Genomic DNA, 16,625 nt, shown 5'->3' on the forward strand with positions numbered 1-16,625 from the left:
ACGTAAGCTACAAGATTGAGCTCTCCAGTACTAAACTGGATTCATCCTAAATATGGACATTGGACTATAACAGGGATCGGCAAGCCTGGTAAGCACGTGGCTCACCCTGGCGGGCCAGGCCAGTTTGTTTACCTTTCGCGTGGGCAGGTTTGGCCGATCACGGCTCCCACTGGCCGCGGTTCGCCGCTCTAGGCCAATGGGGGCTGCCGGAAGAGGCACGGGCAGAAGGATGTGCTGGCCGCCACTTTCCTCCGCCCCCATTGGCCTGGAGCAGCGAACCACGGCCAGTGGGAGCCGCGATCAGCTGAACCGTCCCATCCCGCCAGAGTGCTTACCCTGGCGAGCTACGTGCCAAAGGTTGCCAATCCCTGGACTATAACCTATGAACTAATTCTGAAAGAACTCTTTGCAACTACAAAGTTCAACATCTCTACTATGTATCCGAACCTCAAGAATCGAACTCATGTCTGCATGTATTTGATTCCTATAACCAATTTTAACTCTCATCTTTCTTTCTTCCTTTTCATAAATAAACCTTTAGATTTTAGATACTAAAGGATTGGGAACAGTGTTATTTTGGGGTAAGTTATATATTGGCCTGGATATGTGGCTGGTCCTTTGGGATCAGAAGAACTTTTTATTTGATGAACCTGGTTGTAAAGAACCACTCATCTCTGAATCCAGTGTTTTTGGTGATGATATAAGACTAGAATGCCTCAGGAAGCTGGTTTTCTGATTTCTTGTTAGCCAATATGGTGAGACAGAAGTTTAATTTTGTTGCTGGTTTGGTATATCTTATGGAAGAAATCCCACCAGTATTTGGGGTGTATCTGCCTTATTTGTCGACAGCTTGTTCTGAATTTTGAATTCTTAGTCGTGACCCACTAAGGCACAGTTACACCATCCAATGACTTTGACGATTTGTTACACAGCTAAGATATTCCAGGGTCCATTGGACCTCCCAACAGATGATCATTTGTAGAGAAATGGTTTCTGCTGGGGTTTCCTGTGGGAGGTCATCCCATGGGGCCAATCCTTAGGCTCTTCCCACTTTTACGCAATCAGAGAATCATTCATATTGTTGTTCTGGCCACACCTAATACCTTATGCACATGCATGAGAGTTTCAATCCTCTGTTCATTATTTGTACTTTCACACCCCATGATTACTGGGATGCCCTCTTTTTCATAGGTTGTTTCTTAGCTCCACTTATTCTCATTAGCATCTACACACAACATGTACCCTGCTGTCAGGACATTTCATGATGATACAATCAGATATCTACTGATTTTGGATAATACGTTACTGTTTATGGCAATCTAGGGTCTGGTCTACACTACAAAGTTAGGTCGACTTTACAAATGTCTAAACCTACATTTCACCCCCACTGACATAGCTGCCCTGCTACACCATCTTAATAACTCCACCTCCACGAGCCGTGTAGAATCAACGTCACTGGAGATAGGTTGGTGCAGTGTGAGTGTAGACACTGTGTTGCTTACATAGACTGTTACTGGCTCCCACAATGTGCCACACTGACCGGCCAATCGATACAAGCCCTGCTGGGGGGGATGTGCAACACGGACACGAAGAGCAAAGTGTAGACACGCACAAGCAATGTAATTACTGTGGTGGCTATGCTCCAACGTAAGTTAGATCAACTTAATATTGTAGTGTAGATGTAGCCTGGTTTTGTGTGGCATCACTTATTGGCACATCTTTTACAGTAATCTTGTGACCTAACAAGCATAGGGTTGTTCCGAGGTCACCCACTCATGTCAAGCATTTTTAGGCCTATGGCCTAGTCTGGCTAAGCTTAAATCTTACAGGCCTCACCCCATAGGCCTTTCATTCTGTATATACCTAATACACACTTATAAATACTTGTCAGTCTTTTACTCCTATAATCCTACAATTTAAATCGATGGAACATACATTGATTAGATATGAAAGAACAGACTAATTGACCATAAGACCAAATAACGCAATGATAAGTAAATAATAAAATACACTAATTGGCTACAACTGCCAAAACACACACACACACACACACACACACACACACACCAATCTGAGGGCTGAATTCCCACTGATCAGTCTGACAGTGTGACTGAGACTCAAATCCATTATCTCGGCAGTGTGACAAGTTAGAAGCTGCCTTTTTCTTTACAAGAAAACAAACTTCTGTATGTTGTTTGCATCAGTTTGCAAATACAATCCCCTCTGAGATTTCTTAGCTGGTTCTATTATCTCCCAGGGGTGTTGCCAGTCTCCCAGTGAAAGAACACTCCCCCAATATTATTCATAAAGGGAGTGAAGACCAGCCTTGAGAAGGAGAAATGTTTGTTTTCTTTTGTTGTAAGATTACAACATTCAAGTTTCAACTTCAGCAGAAAGGTAAATCTTTCAGATGTAAATCGTTAGGCTTAATGTAGCAAACCACGACATTTTATTTTATTTTGTCTTATATTTGTTTACATTCTTTATGCTGGAAAAAATTCTCATAGGAAAATGAATATAATAGGAAAAATATTTTTTCTTATTATATGAAAGAAAATTAATTACACTTATGTTACAACAGATCTTTGTTTGCTACATGCCTAATACCCTGTGAAGGAAATGATTAAAACATGATAACTGCACAGTGTCAGTTCCTCAGAATTCTGGTTTGTTGGCTTATTTATCTTTGATTAATTTGGATGCCCCATTCCAACAAACCATGTAGGCAGCTTTGAAAAATGTCATCCTAAGTAGGAAAGTTTTTTTCTCCTTTTAGCTCATTCTCAAGTTCTCTGACTCTTTTCACATTTAAGTGACTTTGGAAGACACAATTTATGTCATTCTAACTCAGGGAATCTTGCTGATGTTAACTTCCTTTTGCCAAGTTGTTGCCTGCATTGGCTGAGATTTGCAAAGCCCCCGAGACAATACAGATGTCAATTAAAATTCATAGTAGTTAGGCAAGAAGATTCCCTAGGTGAGCATGAAAACCCAACCTTTTCATGATATCTTCTGTGACAAGGGATCTTAAATTTTTACATGCTAGGTCTTGAGTCTCCATCCTGGGAACATCCTGGAATCCTCCTCCCGGCTAGTTGGGATGTAGCGAGAAACCCTTCCCATTTAGCAATATGGGAATGGCGGAGATAGGGGAGTCTTAGTCCAGGGATAGGAAAGGCCGCTCAATAGATAAGAGAGCATCTTATGATTTGGGAGATGTGGAATTCAGTGCCTTCCTCAGACACAAACTTCCTGTGTGATCTTGGGAAAGTCACTTTGTCTAAGCTGTGCCCGAGTTCCCATCTGTAAAATTCAGATAATACCTCACATGGGTGCTGTGAGAATCCACCAATATTAGTGAGGATCTGTGATACAAGAGTGATGAGGCCCATGTAATTCCTTTATAGCAGGGGTGGTCCATTTTTTTTTTGTCAAGGTCAAAGTTTCTTGGTCAAGGTATAGTCAAGGTTCACATGCCAGAGAAAATAATAACAAAATAACAATCATAATAATAAGTAAATAAACAAATTGTGGGGTGCATTCATAAGTATCTTGTGGTCTGGATTTGGCCCACAGTCTGCCTATTGACTGTATAGTGTCTAGAAAAAAGGGTAACGTTTCTGTAAATAGTTGGTGACCTCTCTAGTTGTGCTCACTGTGTTCTAAGAAAGCAATGGGAGGAGCTGTACGTATATAGCCAGGCTTTGCTTGTTTGTGAATATCGAGCAAAGACAATTATTTGGGGACCAGCTCTTTCCCCAAGTTTAATTTGTTATATAAGCAGCAATAGACACATCAAACTAGTTAGCCTGGGAAACGATGTTCTCTGCCAATCTCAGAAATTCTCTATCTCCTTCATTAGCTTGTGAGCTTACCATATTCTTTTTGAGTGAACATCTTTTCTGTCTCATAGGCCTCCAGAACATTGTGGTTGAATCCATGAACCTGATAGATAAAGGTTCACGCTCTTATTTTGTATTGTTGCTCTTTTTACAGGGGAATCGGAAATGGAGGAAGCAAATGAAACCCCGGTGGCTGAGTTTATTCTGCTGGGGTTTTCCGGAGTTGGTGACCAACTTCAGATGTTCCTCTTCTTTGTTCTTTCACTGACCTACTTGGTCACACTAACGGGTAATTCATTAATCATGTTCATAGTGTGGGTGGATCACCGACTCCACACCCCCATGTACTTTTTCATCAGCAATCTGTCCTTCTTGGAGATCTGGTTCACCTCGGTCACAAACCCAAAGATGCTGTTGAACTTTCTCTCAGGCAACCAAACCATCTCATTCCTTGGCTGCATGGCCCAGTCCTACTTCTATTTCGCCCTGGGGTCTACAGAGTTCACCCTTCTCGTGGTCATGTCCTTTGACCGCTATGTTGCCATCTGCCACCCGTTGCGATATGCTGCCATCATGAAACAGAGACTCTGCATTCAACTAGTTTTTGTTTCTTGGGTGGGAGGTTTCCTGGTTATAAGTTTACGGATGGTCCTGGTGTACAAGCTGAGATTTTGTGGGCCAAATGTGATCAACCATTTCTTTTGTGACAGCACCCTGCTTTTCCAACTCTCCTGCACCGATACCCAACTAATTAAGAGGGTGGATTCCATTTTGCTGTCAGCCATAGTGTTGACTTCATTATGTTTAACCATGATCTCATATGCTTGCATCTTCTACTCTATATGAGAATCCCATCTGCCACTGGGAGGCAGAAAGCCTTTGCCACCTGCGCTTCCCATCTTACTGTTGTAACGCTGATCTACGGGAGCTGTATTTTTATGTACGCCAGACCCACCCATGGCTACTCCTTGGATCACAACAAAGTCGTGTCAGTGCTGAACACTGTTGTGACCCCGCTCCTCAATCCCTTCATCTACAGCCTAAGAAACAAGAGTGTTAAGCTTGCACTGAGAGATGCCTTCAGTCGCAGCAAGGCGAAGTTGTTCCCAAAGTTACGACGTGCTTCTTGATGGAGGTAAGAACAACAAAAACACAGTGGAAGAGGAGACGTCAGTGTTGCAACAGACCCTGCAAAATAGCCTCTTCTCCATCTGTATAGTTTTAAAATCAAAGTTCACTCAAATCTATTGTTCAGGGAATTAATCTGAATAGCACGATGGTTAAAGTGATGTTGTGGGAGGTGAGAGACTCAGGTTCCTTGTTTGGTCTGATCTGGAGACAGGATTTGAACCTGTGTCTTTCATATTCCCTGCAGCCCCCTCCTGCTCTAGGCTTGTGGAGTTAAATCAGAACATAAGAGCTGCCACAGTGGGTCCAATCAATGGTGCATCTAGTCTAGTCTCCTGGCTCTAACCGTGGCCTGTAACAAAGCTTCTGGGGGAATGTACAGAACATGGCAATTTTGCAGTGATCCACACCTGGCTTCTGTCAGTCAGAGGTTTAGGATCACCCCAAGCATGGGGTTGCATCCCTGAACATCTCGGCTAATATCCACTGATGGCCCTATCCTCCATGATCTTCTCTAGATCTTTTTTCCAACCCATTTGTACCTTTGTCTAGCCCAACATCCCATTGGCAAGAAGTTCCGCATGTGAATTGTGTGAAAAAGTACTTCCTCTTGTTGTATTAACCTGCTGCCTATTAATGTCTTTAGGTGTCCTCTGATATTTGTATCATGGGAATGTGGATATAACACTTCTCTATTGACTTTTTCCGCACCATTCATGACTTTATTCAACCCTATCATATCCTCCTTGAATAATCTCTTTTCTAAGCCAAAAAGCCCTCATCTTTTCACACTCTCCTATTACGGAAGTAGTTCCTTTCCCTGGACATCTTTGTTGGCCTCCTCTGAAACTTTTGCAGTTCCACTATAACCTTTTCAAAATGGGGCAACCAAAACTGATCACAGTATTTACGGTGTGGGCGTACCATGGATTTATATAGTGGCATTATGATTTTTTTTTGTTTCATTATCGATCCCTTTCCTATTGGTTCCTAGCCTTCTGTCAACTATTTTTTTAAACCCACTGCTGTGCACTGCGCTGACGTTTTCAGAGAAATATCTGTGGAGTCCTGAAGGTCTTTTTCTTTAGTGCTAACAGCTCAATAGCCTACAATCTGAAGTCAAATTAAAGACTTTCACCTGCTCTGTCAGTAGACACGGAATATTAGTTACAGAGTAGAGGTTTCTCAGGTGCAGAATGGAATGGACAGAGAGATTTTTGGTCTGCCTAACCTGCGGGTTAGGCACTACCCTAAAATGGGAGACACCTGATTAAAATGCTGGCTCCAAGTAAGGCAGTGCACGGATTTTAACCATGTCCTCACATGTTCTAACACTGTACCCTACACACTGGGCTCTAGGGTGGAAGAGAATGCTCTCTACAACTGCCCAGAAATGCTAGCCTGGACCAGGTCATCTGTTTCACAAACAATTTCAAGAGTCTTGGTTTCATTCTGATGCAGAATGAAAACAATTTTTGAAGCCCTGAAATGGAATTGTTTTCTAGCCAGCATCTCGCTTTCTTCCCCTACCCTGATACCAGATTGCATACGTGTTTCAGACACTATTTTTTTTTTTTACTGTGGTTTTCTATTTCATCTGCAGTTATAAGTACTTGGAGAAAAAATGTTTTCCTCTTTACTGTTTGAAACATAGACCAAAAATAATTAATCGCAAGACAGAAGGTGCTGAAATAAAGACACACAAAGTTGTTGACTTTGCTTTTAATGTTGCGAAGCAGATATCAGCCCCCACCCCCTGAGAATGTTTTTGTTGATGACCCTTGCTGAAATCATTCTCTCTGGTCAGGGAAAGAGTCCTCTTTGGCCCATCCCCTTTTACTATCACACTGGGCCATTGGGGTCAGCTGTGACTCACCAGAAATTGTGCCTTATTCTGAATCACAAACCCAGCTGCTTAAAGCACGTGGCCCCATAGGTATGAGCTCGGACATCGGGGTTCATGCTGACTGCCAAAGAGAGGACCGTTACATAGCCCCCACACCATGCAGCAAAGCGCCCTCTAACACACAGCTTAGAGATTAGAGATCGATCTTTTCAAAGACAGCTGGGGTTGGGGGTTGGATTTTCAAATGCATTTTGTCAGCCAACTATAAGTGCCTTATTTAAAACAATGAACTTTGCCACCTCTGCTTCCCATCTTGCTCTTGTAACACTGGCCTGTGGAAGGTGTATTTTTATGTATGTCAGGCCCACGGGAAACTTATCCCTGGATCTCAACAAAGGGATGGCTCTGCTCAACACCATAGTATATGCTTTCCTCAACCCCTTTATCTACAGCCTCCAAAACAAGGGTGTTAATCCCACCTTGAGAGATGCTTTCAGTCAGAGCAGGACACAATTATTCCCCAAGTTCTGTTGTGCTTCTTGATGGAGATAAAAAAAAACAAATTGGAAAAGAAGAAATCAGTCTTGCAGCATGTATATATATTCGGTGCAATAGCCTCTTCTTCATCTGTATATTTTTACAATAAAAAGTCAGTTGGTCAAGTCTATTGTTCGGGGATTGAATTCAAATTCTTTATTTTGTACTTTTGAAAAGCTCTGGATTAGGAAACACTGGATAGCAATGTGCCCTGATGCTCAGAACAGACACAACACTGGTATAAGATGGGACTTATTCTCCTAAATCACTTACATGCTTTTGCAAAATTGACGGTAGGCCTTCAGTAGTGTTTGATATTTGAAAGCTGAGAGTTACAGCTCTTAAATCACTGGGCCACAGAGCACCTGCCCTTTTTGCTCCCCCCATTGGCAATAGGGTCCAGCAGTACTGGTCCTTAAAGCCGGCCTTGTACGGGCCGGTACCGGCGGCCACTTCTTATCGTTACGCTGTACTGGCCCGTACCAGCCCACTTTCATCTCTGCCTCCATGAGGAATGTGCTCATCATTTCCATCCCATGGACTGATTGTCACCTCCATACTCCCAAGTATTTCTTCCTCAGCAAATTGTTGTTCTTGGATATCCTGTTCCTTGGTCGTTTCTCCTAAAATGTTGTTCATCCTTCTTTCAGAGAGGAAGACCATCTCCGTCACTGCTTGTCTAGCACAAACCTTCTTCTTTATCTTCCTGGGCACGGTGAAGTTCATCCAACTGTCCATGATTTCCTACAATCTAGACGTGGCCATCTGCAACCCCTTGTCCTACACAGTCATTATGAATGGCAGGGGGTGATACATGCTTGTCCTTTCCTGACGGATAGCACCTTCTCTGTCCATGCCTGGTCCTTAACATTGACTATAGTGTCTTACACCTACATCATAGCCTCTATCCTCAGGATAGCCCCCGTTGAAGGGCACAAAAAGGCCTTTTCCACTTGTGTGTCTCACATCACTGGTGTAACCATCGCAGCATACGGGAGTTCCATTTTTGTGTATGTCCGGCCACAGCACAGCCAATCCTTGACTTATGATAAAGCAGCAACTCTGCTCACCCACAGAGGTGACATCACTATTTACACCTTCATCTATAGCCTTGGGAATGTTAGAGTTAAGGAGGTCTTGAGAGATACTGTAGCTAGACTTATGGGTTACTCAAAGAAGGTCCATTCTGGAAATATGACTTTTTAAAAGGGGAGAAAATGGTAAATAAAAGGCCAGGAGGGCCCGCCTTACATTTCCAAGAGTGACTGAGGCCCTTAGAGGCAGAGTTTCAAAGGAATTTAGGGGCTAGATGCATAAGGAGATTTAGTCTCCTAAGGGCCACTTTATGCCCTACTGAGATCCTCACAACCTCTACTCAACTGTCACTTAAACTTGGACTCACCTAAATTCCCCAGGTGCCTATGTTTGTGACACCAAAGTCCCCATGGTGCTTAAATTTCTGTCAGTGGGCATGTCTGAAAGCACCTATGTGCTGGTGTCACCAAGTGGGTCTCTGCCCTGGCTCATGACTAAGTCCCAGTGAGATTCTTGAAGCAGATGTTTTCTCTCTGATCATGCATGTGGGGCCTTATCTGGTAGCCATTCTCAAAGGCACAGAACAAATAGCTGGGGGAAAACAGATTGGGAATCTTCGGCTAGGAAGTGTGTGCCCCATAATTCCCAGTACCTCAGTGTTTAGAGCTATTCACATCCCTTCTCCAAATTAGGCAGTGTGGCAATTTGAAAGCAGGTCTTTTATATTCCAGATGTGTGCCCTAACCACTGGGCTTTTGGCTAGTGTAGAGTAGGGTCTATTGATTTGTGTAATTTTTTCATGAGAAAGACCTGATCTGCCTTAGTTGCTTAACTCCAGGAGAGGGTTCATGGCTGTGAGTCCTGAGTGGAAATAGGTTCATCCTTCTAGTCCAATCCCCTGCACTGATGCAGCACTACGTATTATCTAGACCATCCCTGACAGGTGTTTGTCCAACTTGTTCTTAAAAACTTCCAATGATGGAGATTCCACAAACTCCCTAAGTAAATATTTCCAGTGCTTAACTAGCCTGACAGGGAGTATTTTGTAATATTTAATCTAAAATTCCCTTGCTAATAATTGACCCCATTACTTCTTGTCCGGTCCTCACTGATAGAGGAGAGCAAATTATCACTCTCCTCTTTATAGCCTTTTACGTACTTGAAGACTGTTGTCACGTCTTCTCTCTCCAGACTAAACATACCCAGTTTTTTAAACTCTTTCCTTGCAGGTCAGGTTTTCTAGACCTTTAATCATCTTTGCTGCTCTTCTCTGGACTTTCTCCAGTTTGTCCATATCTTTTCTGAAATGTGTCGCCCAGCGCTGGAGACAGCACTCTAGTTGAGACTTTTTCAGTGCTAAGTAGAGTTTGTCTCTTGTCTTATACTTAGTTTGAAAGTTCTTTGGGAAGGTACCATCCTATTGTTGGGCTTTTGTAGAGTATCTAATCCAGTGTTCACTTGATTTATGATTGGGGTCACTAGGCACTACCAAATCTAAGTTCTTCTTCTTATAATTTCTTTATTAACATTGAAAACCAAAGTGTTGCTTATATATTCATTTTGCCAAGCGGTAGTGGGTGTAATTGGCTTAACATTGTAGCACTCACCGAGCAAGGATAGTCCAGTAGTTAGGGTAGAAACTTAAGAGTCCCGGCTTTACATCTTTCCCTCACCGCTGGCCTCCTGTGTGAGTTTGGGCAAGTCCCTCTGGGCCAGATTTTTAAAGATATTTAGGATCCTAAATATGGAGATCAGAACCTGGTGAGATTTTCAAAACTGGAAAGATCCCGAGCTCTTTAGGAAGGGACAACCCGATCATCTAGCCTGGCCTCCTGTGTATCACAGGCCATGACATTAAAGAAGGAAGGAAGGGAGGGCTATCACAGGACAGTTGAATGCAGCATGTGAGGTAGGTGTAGAGTGAGGGTTCAAGTGATTAAGGCACCAAACTCCCACGGACTCTTAGGATCAAGTTTTCAAAGGTATTTAGGTACCTAAAGATGCAGCTAGATACCTAGTCGATTTACACAAAGCACTGCAACAGGGCACGTGGCCCATTACAAGCAAGTGGGAACAGCTCACCTGTTGAGAGGGCTAGGCAGCACCTAGGCAGCAAGAAAAGGTCAGATAGATAGAAGGACAGCAGATGATTGCTGCCAGGGATGGGCAGGACCCAAGCCACAGAACCAGGGTCACAGGGCTAAAGAGTGCTGAAGGAAGGGTAGCCACTGACGGGGTGACCCACTAATATCTCCAGGAACAATGAGAGGGCCAGGGGGAATGAGGGATACTCCTCTGGCAAAGATTGGCTGAGCCTTACTCAGCGGGCGGGGCTGTCAAGAAGGCCAGGGCTTTATAAAGCAGTGAGCAAGTGACCAGGGAGCTTTGCGACCAGGGGCTGCTAACAGGGAGTTTTGCAAGGGAGTTTGGAAGGGGAATGGGAAGGGGGCAAGGTTCACTTGCCGTTTTTTAAAACCTGGAAACTAAACTATATTCGAAACTTCTTGATTTAAACAAAACCCTTTAATTAACTTAAGTAGCTGTAGGAGAGAATGCAGGCAGAAGCCCAGCAGCAGAGTGAGGGCTACCCAGTTTATTGCACTGAGTGCATGTATGATTACCTGCCCTGTGGGCGGGTGGCGTATGTGTGCATTCGGTGCAAGGAGCTCCTGGCCCTCAGAGACCGCATACGGGCTTTGGAGGCCAGGGTGGCGGAACTGGAGGAGCTAAGGGAGGCAGAGAGGTATGTTGATGAGGCTTTCCGGGACACTGCAGATTTGTCCCACCTCTGGTCAGACAGCCCCTGCACTGTTGAGGAGGATTAAAGGTTCAGTGAAGGAGAGTAGTCAACGGCAGCAGAGGGAAACCTTCCCATAGTTGGGAAGGTGTAGGGTGGTGTTAGGGTATCCTCTCGCACTGAGGTTACCTCTCCGGGGGAGAGAACTCCAGTCACTAGGAAAAGGCAGGTGTTAATAATGGGAGATTCGATCATTAGATAGCTGGGTTTGTGATGACCGGGAGAACCGCATGGTGACTTGCCTGCCTGGTGCGAAGGTTGCAGATATCTTGAGGCATCTAGATCAGTGGTTCTCAAACTGGGGCCACCGCTTGTGTAGGAAAAGCCCCTGGCGGGCCGGGCCAGTTTGTTTACCTGCCCCGTCCGCAGGTTCAACCGATCGCGGCTCCCACTGGCCGCGGTTCGCTGCTCCAGGCCAATGGGGGCTGCGGGAAGTGGCGGCCAGAAAATCCCTTGTCCCACGCCACTTAGATAGACTTATGTGTAGTGCTGGGGAGGAGCCGGTGGTCGTGGTACGTGTAGGTACCAATGACATAGGGAAGGGTAGGAGAGATGTCCTGGAGGCCAAATTTAGGCTGCTAGGGAAGAGACTGAAATCCAGGACCTCTATGGTGTCATTCTCAGAAATGCTCCCAGTTCCACTCACAGGGCCAGGTACACAGGCAGAGCAGACAATAGAGGGCAGGCAATTTATGAATTTACCCTGTATAAGTTTATACAGAGTAAAACGGATTCATTTGGGATTTGGATCCCACTGGGAGCTGGTTGTCTGGGTGCTAGAGACAGGGGCACTTGCTAAGTCATTTTCAGTTAAGTCTGCAGCTTTGGGGCGTGGGTCAGACCCTGGGTCTGTGTTGCAGCATTTCTGGCTCAACAAGACAGGGTTCTGAAGGCCCAAACTGAACCCGAACCCATCACACCAGGGATGAGGGGTTTGGGGTGCAGGAGGGGACTCAGGGCTGTGGCAGTGTGTTGGGGGGGTGCAGGGTGTGGACTTTGGGAGGGATTTTGGCAGGGGTGAAAGTAAAATAGAGCTCTTATCGGTAAGGGGCCCACTCTGCCCCCCCCACACCCAGAAGGGGCGGGGCCTCAGGTGGAAGGGGCGGGGCCAGGGTGAAAGTGAGTTACATTTCTTACTGGTACAGTCCAGAGGCAAGCAACCCACCTCTCCTACATATTTCATACCTCCCATTGCATGACTTCAATATAGAAAATAAAGCTACTACTACCAGTACTGTCTGTAATAAAACTTTACTATTGGAATAAGCCTGAAAAAGTGAAAACTCACTGTCACATTTTTCTCCTTGTCCTCCCTCCTCCGCAGTAGCGTAGCTAGGGGGGGAGCAGGGGGAGCGCCTGCTCCCCGAGCCCAGATTTCCCCAAGTGGTGCCTTTTCCAGCGCCGCTCCGTCTTTCGGCGGCCCTGAGCATGCGCCGCTCCGTCTTTTGGTGGCATTTCGGCGCATGCGCCAAAATGCCACCTTTTTTCTCCGCCACTCCTCCTCGGCAGCAACCCTGGCTACGCCACTGGACCCGACCCTTTGATCAAGTGGCAGTGTTGGAATTAGCACCCGTCGGACAGCAGGCAATTCTCCAGCGCGCTCCTCACCCATGTCAGGTAATGATTTGGGGAACATCAGGCTCATTTGAAATGAGCGAACGTAGCAGAAAGCGCTCCGAAGCAGCAGCCCAGCTCCTAGTAAGACTGAACTACGGAGCGTGCCCAGGAAAGCCAAGGGCTGTCTCAGGAGATAACTGTCCCCTTTTGAGGGCTCTCGCTCAGCCTCCGACCGCGGCTGCACAACCCCGTAGCCTTCCTTCAAGAGTCCCAGGCGTGACACCGGGGCAGCAAAGCACGCGGGGATTTAAGCCTCTTGAAATGTCCCTCTCTATTCTGTATTTCCCCTCCGCACATATCCCAGGCGCACGAGTTACTCAGGCGCTCTAGTGGCCCATGGGGCTTTTCAGCTCCTTTGTCTCAATAAGAAATTCAGGCAGATGCACCCGGCTCAAGCAGATTCCGATGCAGTCGTTGCCCAATGCTGCATCAATACTGCACCCAGTCAAATAAAACAAAACAACAACATTGCAAAGTGCAAACGTGTAAAAGACACACACAAAAAGGGGGGGGGGGCAAAATTATTTTTGCTTGGGGCGGCAAAAAACCTAAAGCTGGCCCTGTTCAAGTTGCTTATTTGCAAATAAAACATGGTGTTGGGATTGTCCCTGGACATGGTGAATCGCCCCTTGACAGAATCAGCATAGTACGTAGAGGTGACTTAATTTGGGTGACCCACTCCAGGCCCTTCCCACGAGCCTGAAGGACCCAATTCATGTAGTAATTGCAGAATGTGAACCCAGAGGCTATGCAGGAGAGGCAGAGAGAGTCTCCAGGATTTTTCACATCCCCTTCAGATGCTACCAGCTGGATGTGGGACCGGGCACCTGGGAATAAGGACACGTTTAGAAATGCATTGAGAACAATAATCCAATATCTCCCCTTTCTCTGCAATGGATTTAAGAGGGGTGAATACCTTCCAAAGCTGCTAGAATGAAAACCAAATGGAGCCGAAGTCTCATTTTCCCTGCTGCTGGAGGGGAAGTTTCTCAGGCGGACTGGCCGGTCACTGCACAGACCCAGGAGGCTGCGGACTGTATGTCCAGGTGCCGCCTGGGCAGAGAAAGGGACAAATTTGAACAGGAAACTTCTCAACCTATTTGCATATCCCCTTCCTTATAAGACACAAGCTCCTGCCCTCTGCTTTACCCTCAGCCTTGAAGAAGAGACCTCAGAGGGCCCCTTATTCTGTGTTGTGGGGTGCCTGGGCTGGTTTAGCTTTTTGTAGCCATGGGAGACTTGACACTGACAATTGGCTGGTAGCTAATGTAGGATGGGAATGTCACACAAGCCTTTGGGAAGTCCGGGGTCAAATCTCACTCAGTGGGAGCTGCGTTCTGTGACCCTAGTGCCCCCCTGACCCCCCACCAACGGGCCTCTGCTTCTCCCTCAGCAGCCGCCTTTCCCTGAGCTACCCCATCAAATCCTGCCGTGTTCCTGTCTACAACCCTCAGTCACGTGACTATGCCCAATGCCCAGAGTGCCAGCGCTGGGCTGAGTGATGTCATCAAGGGCCGAGGGGCGGGGTCTGTTATCTCCATGGTGACTCTATGACATTGTGGAACTTTGTTGTGGGTCGGGATGTCTCAGCTCCACACATTGACACCAGCAGAGAGGCCGGGCTGCGATTTCCACATGGCAGTTGGGTGAAAACAATCCATGAGCCGCTTTGGAAAGTCCCGACGGTGCCACATTCTCAGGCTCAGCGGAGTGGGGTTTATTCAGGCGCTGGGTGATCTCTGCCCCACAGCCCCGCCCGGAATCTGAATGACCCATTTGCATATCCCAGCCTCCATCTCTCTGTGCCTCAATCTCCCCTCTCTGGACCAGGGGCTGTGATAGTTCCCGGGCTCCCGGCGGCGTTGTGGGGATAAAGGCAATAACCGCTTGTGAAGGGTGGAGATGCCACGGTGAGGGGCCCACATTGGTTATAATGAACTAATCACCTTCCGCTGCATTAATGCAATGAACATCCCAGTTTGCTGAAAGGTCCAAAGCCTCCCTGGTGTAAATCAGGAGTAACTCGAGTCTCGTGAAAGCAGTTACGGTGACTTTACACTAGCGGAGGATTTGGCCTCAGGATAAATTCACTCCGTCCGTTGGGTCTGATGCAAACCCCAATGCGCTTGTCCCCTTTACACTGACAGACGCTGTCCTGTGAGTCTGACACAGAGATGGGCCCCGGGAGAGCCAACGTGCCAGGGCTCCAAGGGGAGAGCGATTCAGAACAGGACTCACTCCGGATTGGAGTTCACTGATGAAGCGAGGGATCTCTGTGCCGCAGGCCCAGCGGGCCTCTGGGCAGGAAGGGGAGACACATTGCCCGGGAATGGAAGAGTTAAAAGTGACGGGAGGTTTGTGTTACCTTCACCTGGTTGCCGGGTCTCCTGTCGGAGCCCGAAGCGGTGTGTGTGTCACTGCTGCCCCCGCGCGGCTGTCGGGAGAAGGGTGATTCCGCAGCCTGGGTTTTTGTATGATCACAAACCGGTTTTGTTTCACTGTGTCTCTCGCACAGTAATAGCGGGCGGTGTCCTCAGGCTTCAGGCCGGTCATTTGCAGATACAGCAGGTTGTTGGAGTTGTCTCTGGAGATGGTGAATCGGCCTTTCACTGAGTCTGCATAAAATTGTTGGCTCCCATCACTATAAATGCCTGAGACCCACTCCAGCCCCTTCCCAGGAGCCTGTCGGACCCAGCTCATGTAATAGCTGCTGAAGGTGAAGCCGGAGGCTTTGCAGGACAGGCGGAGAGAGTCTCCGGGCTTTTTCACATCCGCTCCGGACTCCACCAGCTGCACCTGGGACCGGACACCTGGGAATAAAGACAGGCCATTAATATCGGTATAAAAACAGCGATAACACAATATTCTTCTAACTCTGCCAGTTATTCAGAGGAGGAAAATACCTTTCAAAGCTGCTACAGCGAAAATTACAAGGAGGAAAAATCCCATTTTCCCGGGTGCTGGAGGGGAAAGTTCTCAGGGGACTGGCTGGTCACTGCACAGACCCAGGGGCTGCGGATTGTGTCTCCGGGTGCAGCCTGGCAGAGAGAGGCACAGATTTAAACAGGAAACTGTCTCCCTCATTTGCATGTCCCCGCTTTATAAAAGACACACACTCCTGCTGCAAGTGATCTGACTGACTCGCCCTAGGGCTCCGGGTGCAGGAGTCAGACTGTCCTGGCCTGTGTGTCTGTGCAGCGCCGGGCAAAGGGCTCCGGGTGCGGGAGTCAGACTGTCCCGGCCTGTGTGTCTGTGCAGCGCCGGGCACAGGGCTCCGGGTGCGGGAGTCAGACTGTCCCGGCCTGTGTGTCTGTGCAGCGCCGGGCACAGGGCTCCGGGTGCGGGAGTCAGACTGTCCCGGCCTGTGTGTCTGTGCAGCACCGGGCACAGGGCTCTGGGTCCTCCTGACACTTTCGGACCCCTGGGAGGAATGAACAACTCCCTGCAGTGACTGTATTTCCTCACCTAGGAACCGAGGGGCCTGGCTATTGTGAGGTGATATTGGGGATTGGGGGGACTCAGCTCTGGAGCCCCGTTCCACGCGCACAAAGGCCATGCAATGTCCGGTCGGGGGGGGTCAGTGTCTGGGGAGGGGTCGTGTCCCAGGGATCCATTGGGCTGGGCCACCCGCTGGAGAGGGAAGATTTCCGATGGCGCTGGGAGGGATTTGGGACGGAAGCCCCTTTCCCTTCCCAGCAGTGACCGGCTACGTTGAAATGATCCATGACACTAGGAACGTGATCTGAGCAAGCCTGGCTCGTGCTTTGCACCAGGTCTGGGGCCCGCCTGTGGGTACAGGTGGGAGAAGCTGGGGCGGGGGGGA

The 16,625-nt window shown here is 47.4% G+C and overlaps 1 pseudogene and 1 gene segment (V, D, J or C); one reads left to right on the forward strand and one right to left on the reverse strand.

Moving 5' to 3' along the window:
- The first annotated feature begins 4,007 nt into the window (after positions 1-4,007).
- LOC135886405 (olfactory receptor 6E1-like) lies at positions 4,008-4,972 on the forward strand (annotated as a pseudogene).
- A 10,197-nt stretch (positions 4,973-15,169) lies between these two features.
- On the reverse strand, positions 15,170-15,751 carry LOC135886406 (Ig heavy chain V region 3-like). The segment is given in 2 exon segments: positions 15,170-15,612; positions 15,706-15,751. Coding segments are annotated over 2 exon segments (489 nt in total).
- Between the last annotated feature and the right edge of the window lie 874 nt (positions 15,752-16,625).

Source organism: Emys orbicularis, chromosome 12 (assembly GCF_028017835.1).
Source record: "Emys orbicularis isolate rEmyOrb1 chromosome 12, rEmyOrb1.hap1, whole genome shotgun sequence".
Taxonomy (NCBI): domain Eukaryota; kingdom Metazoa; phylum Chordata; order Testudines; family Emydidae; genus Emys; species Emys orbicularis.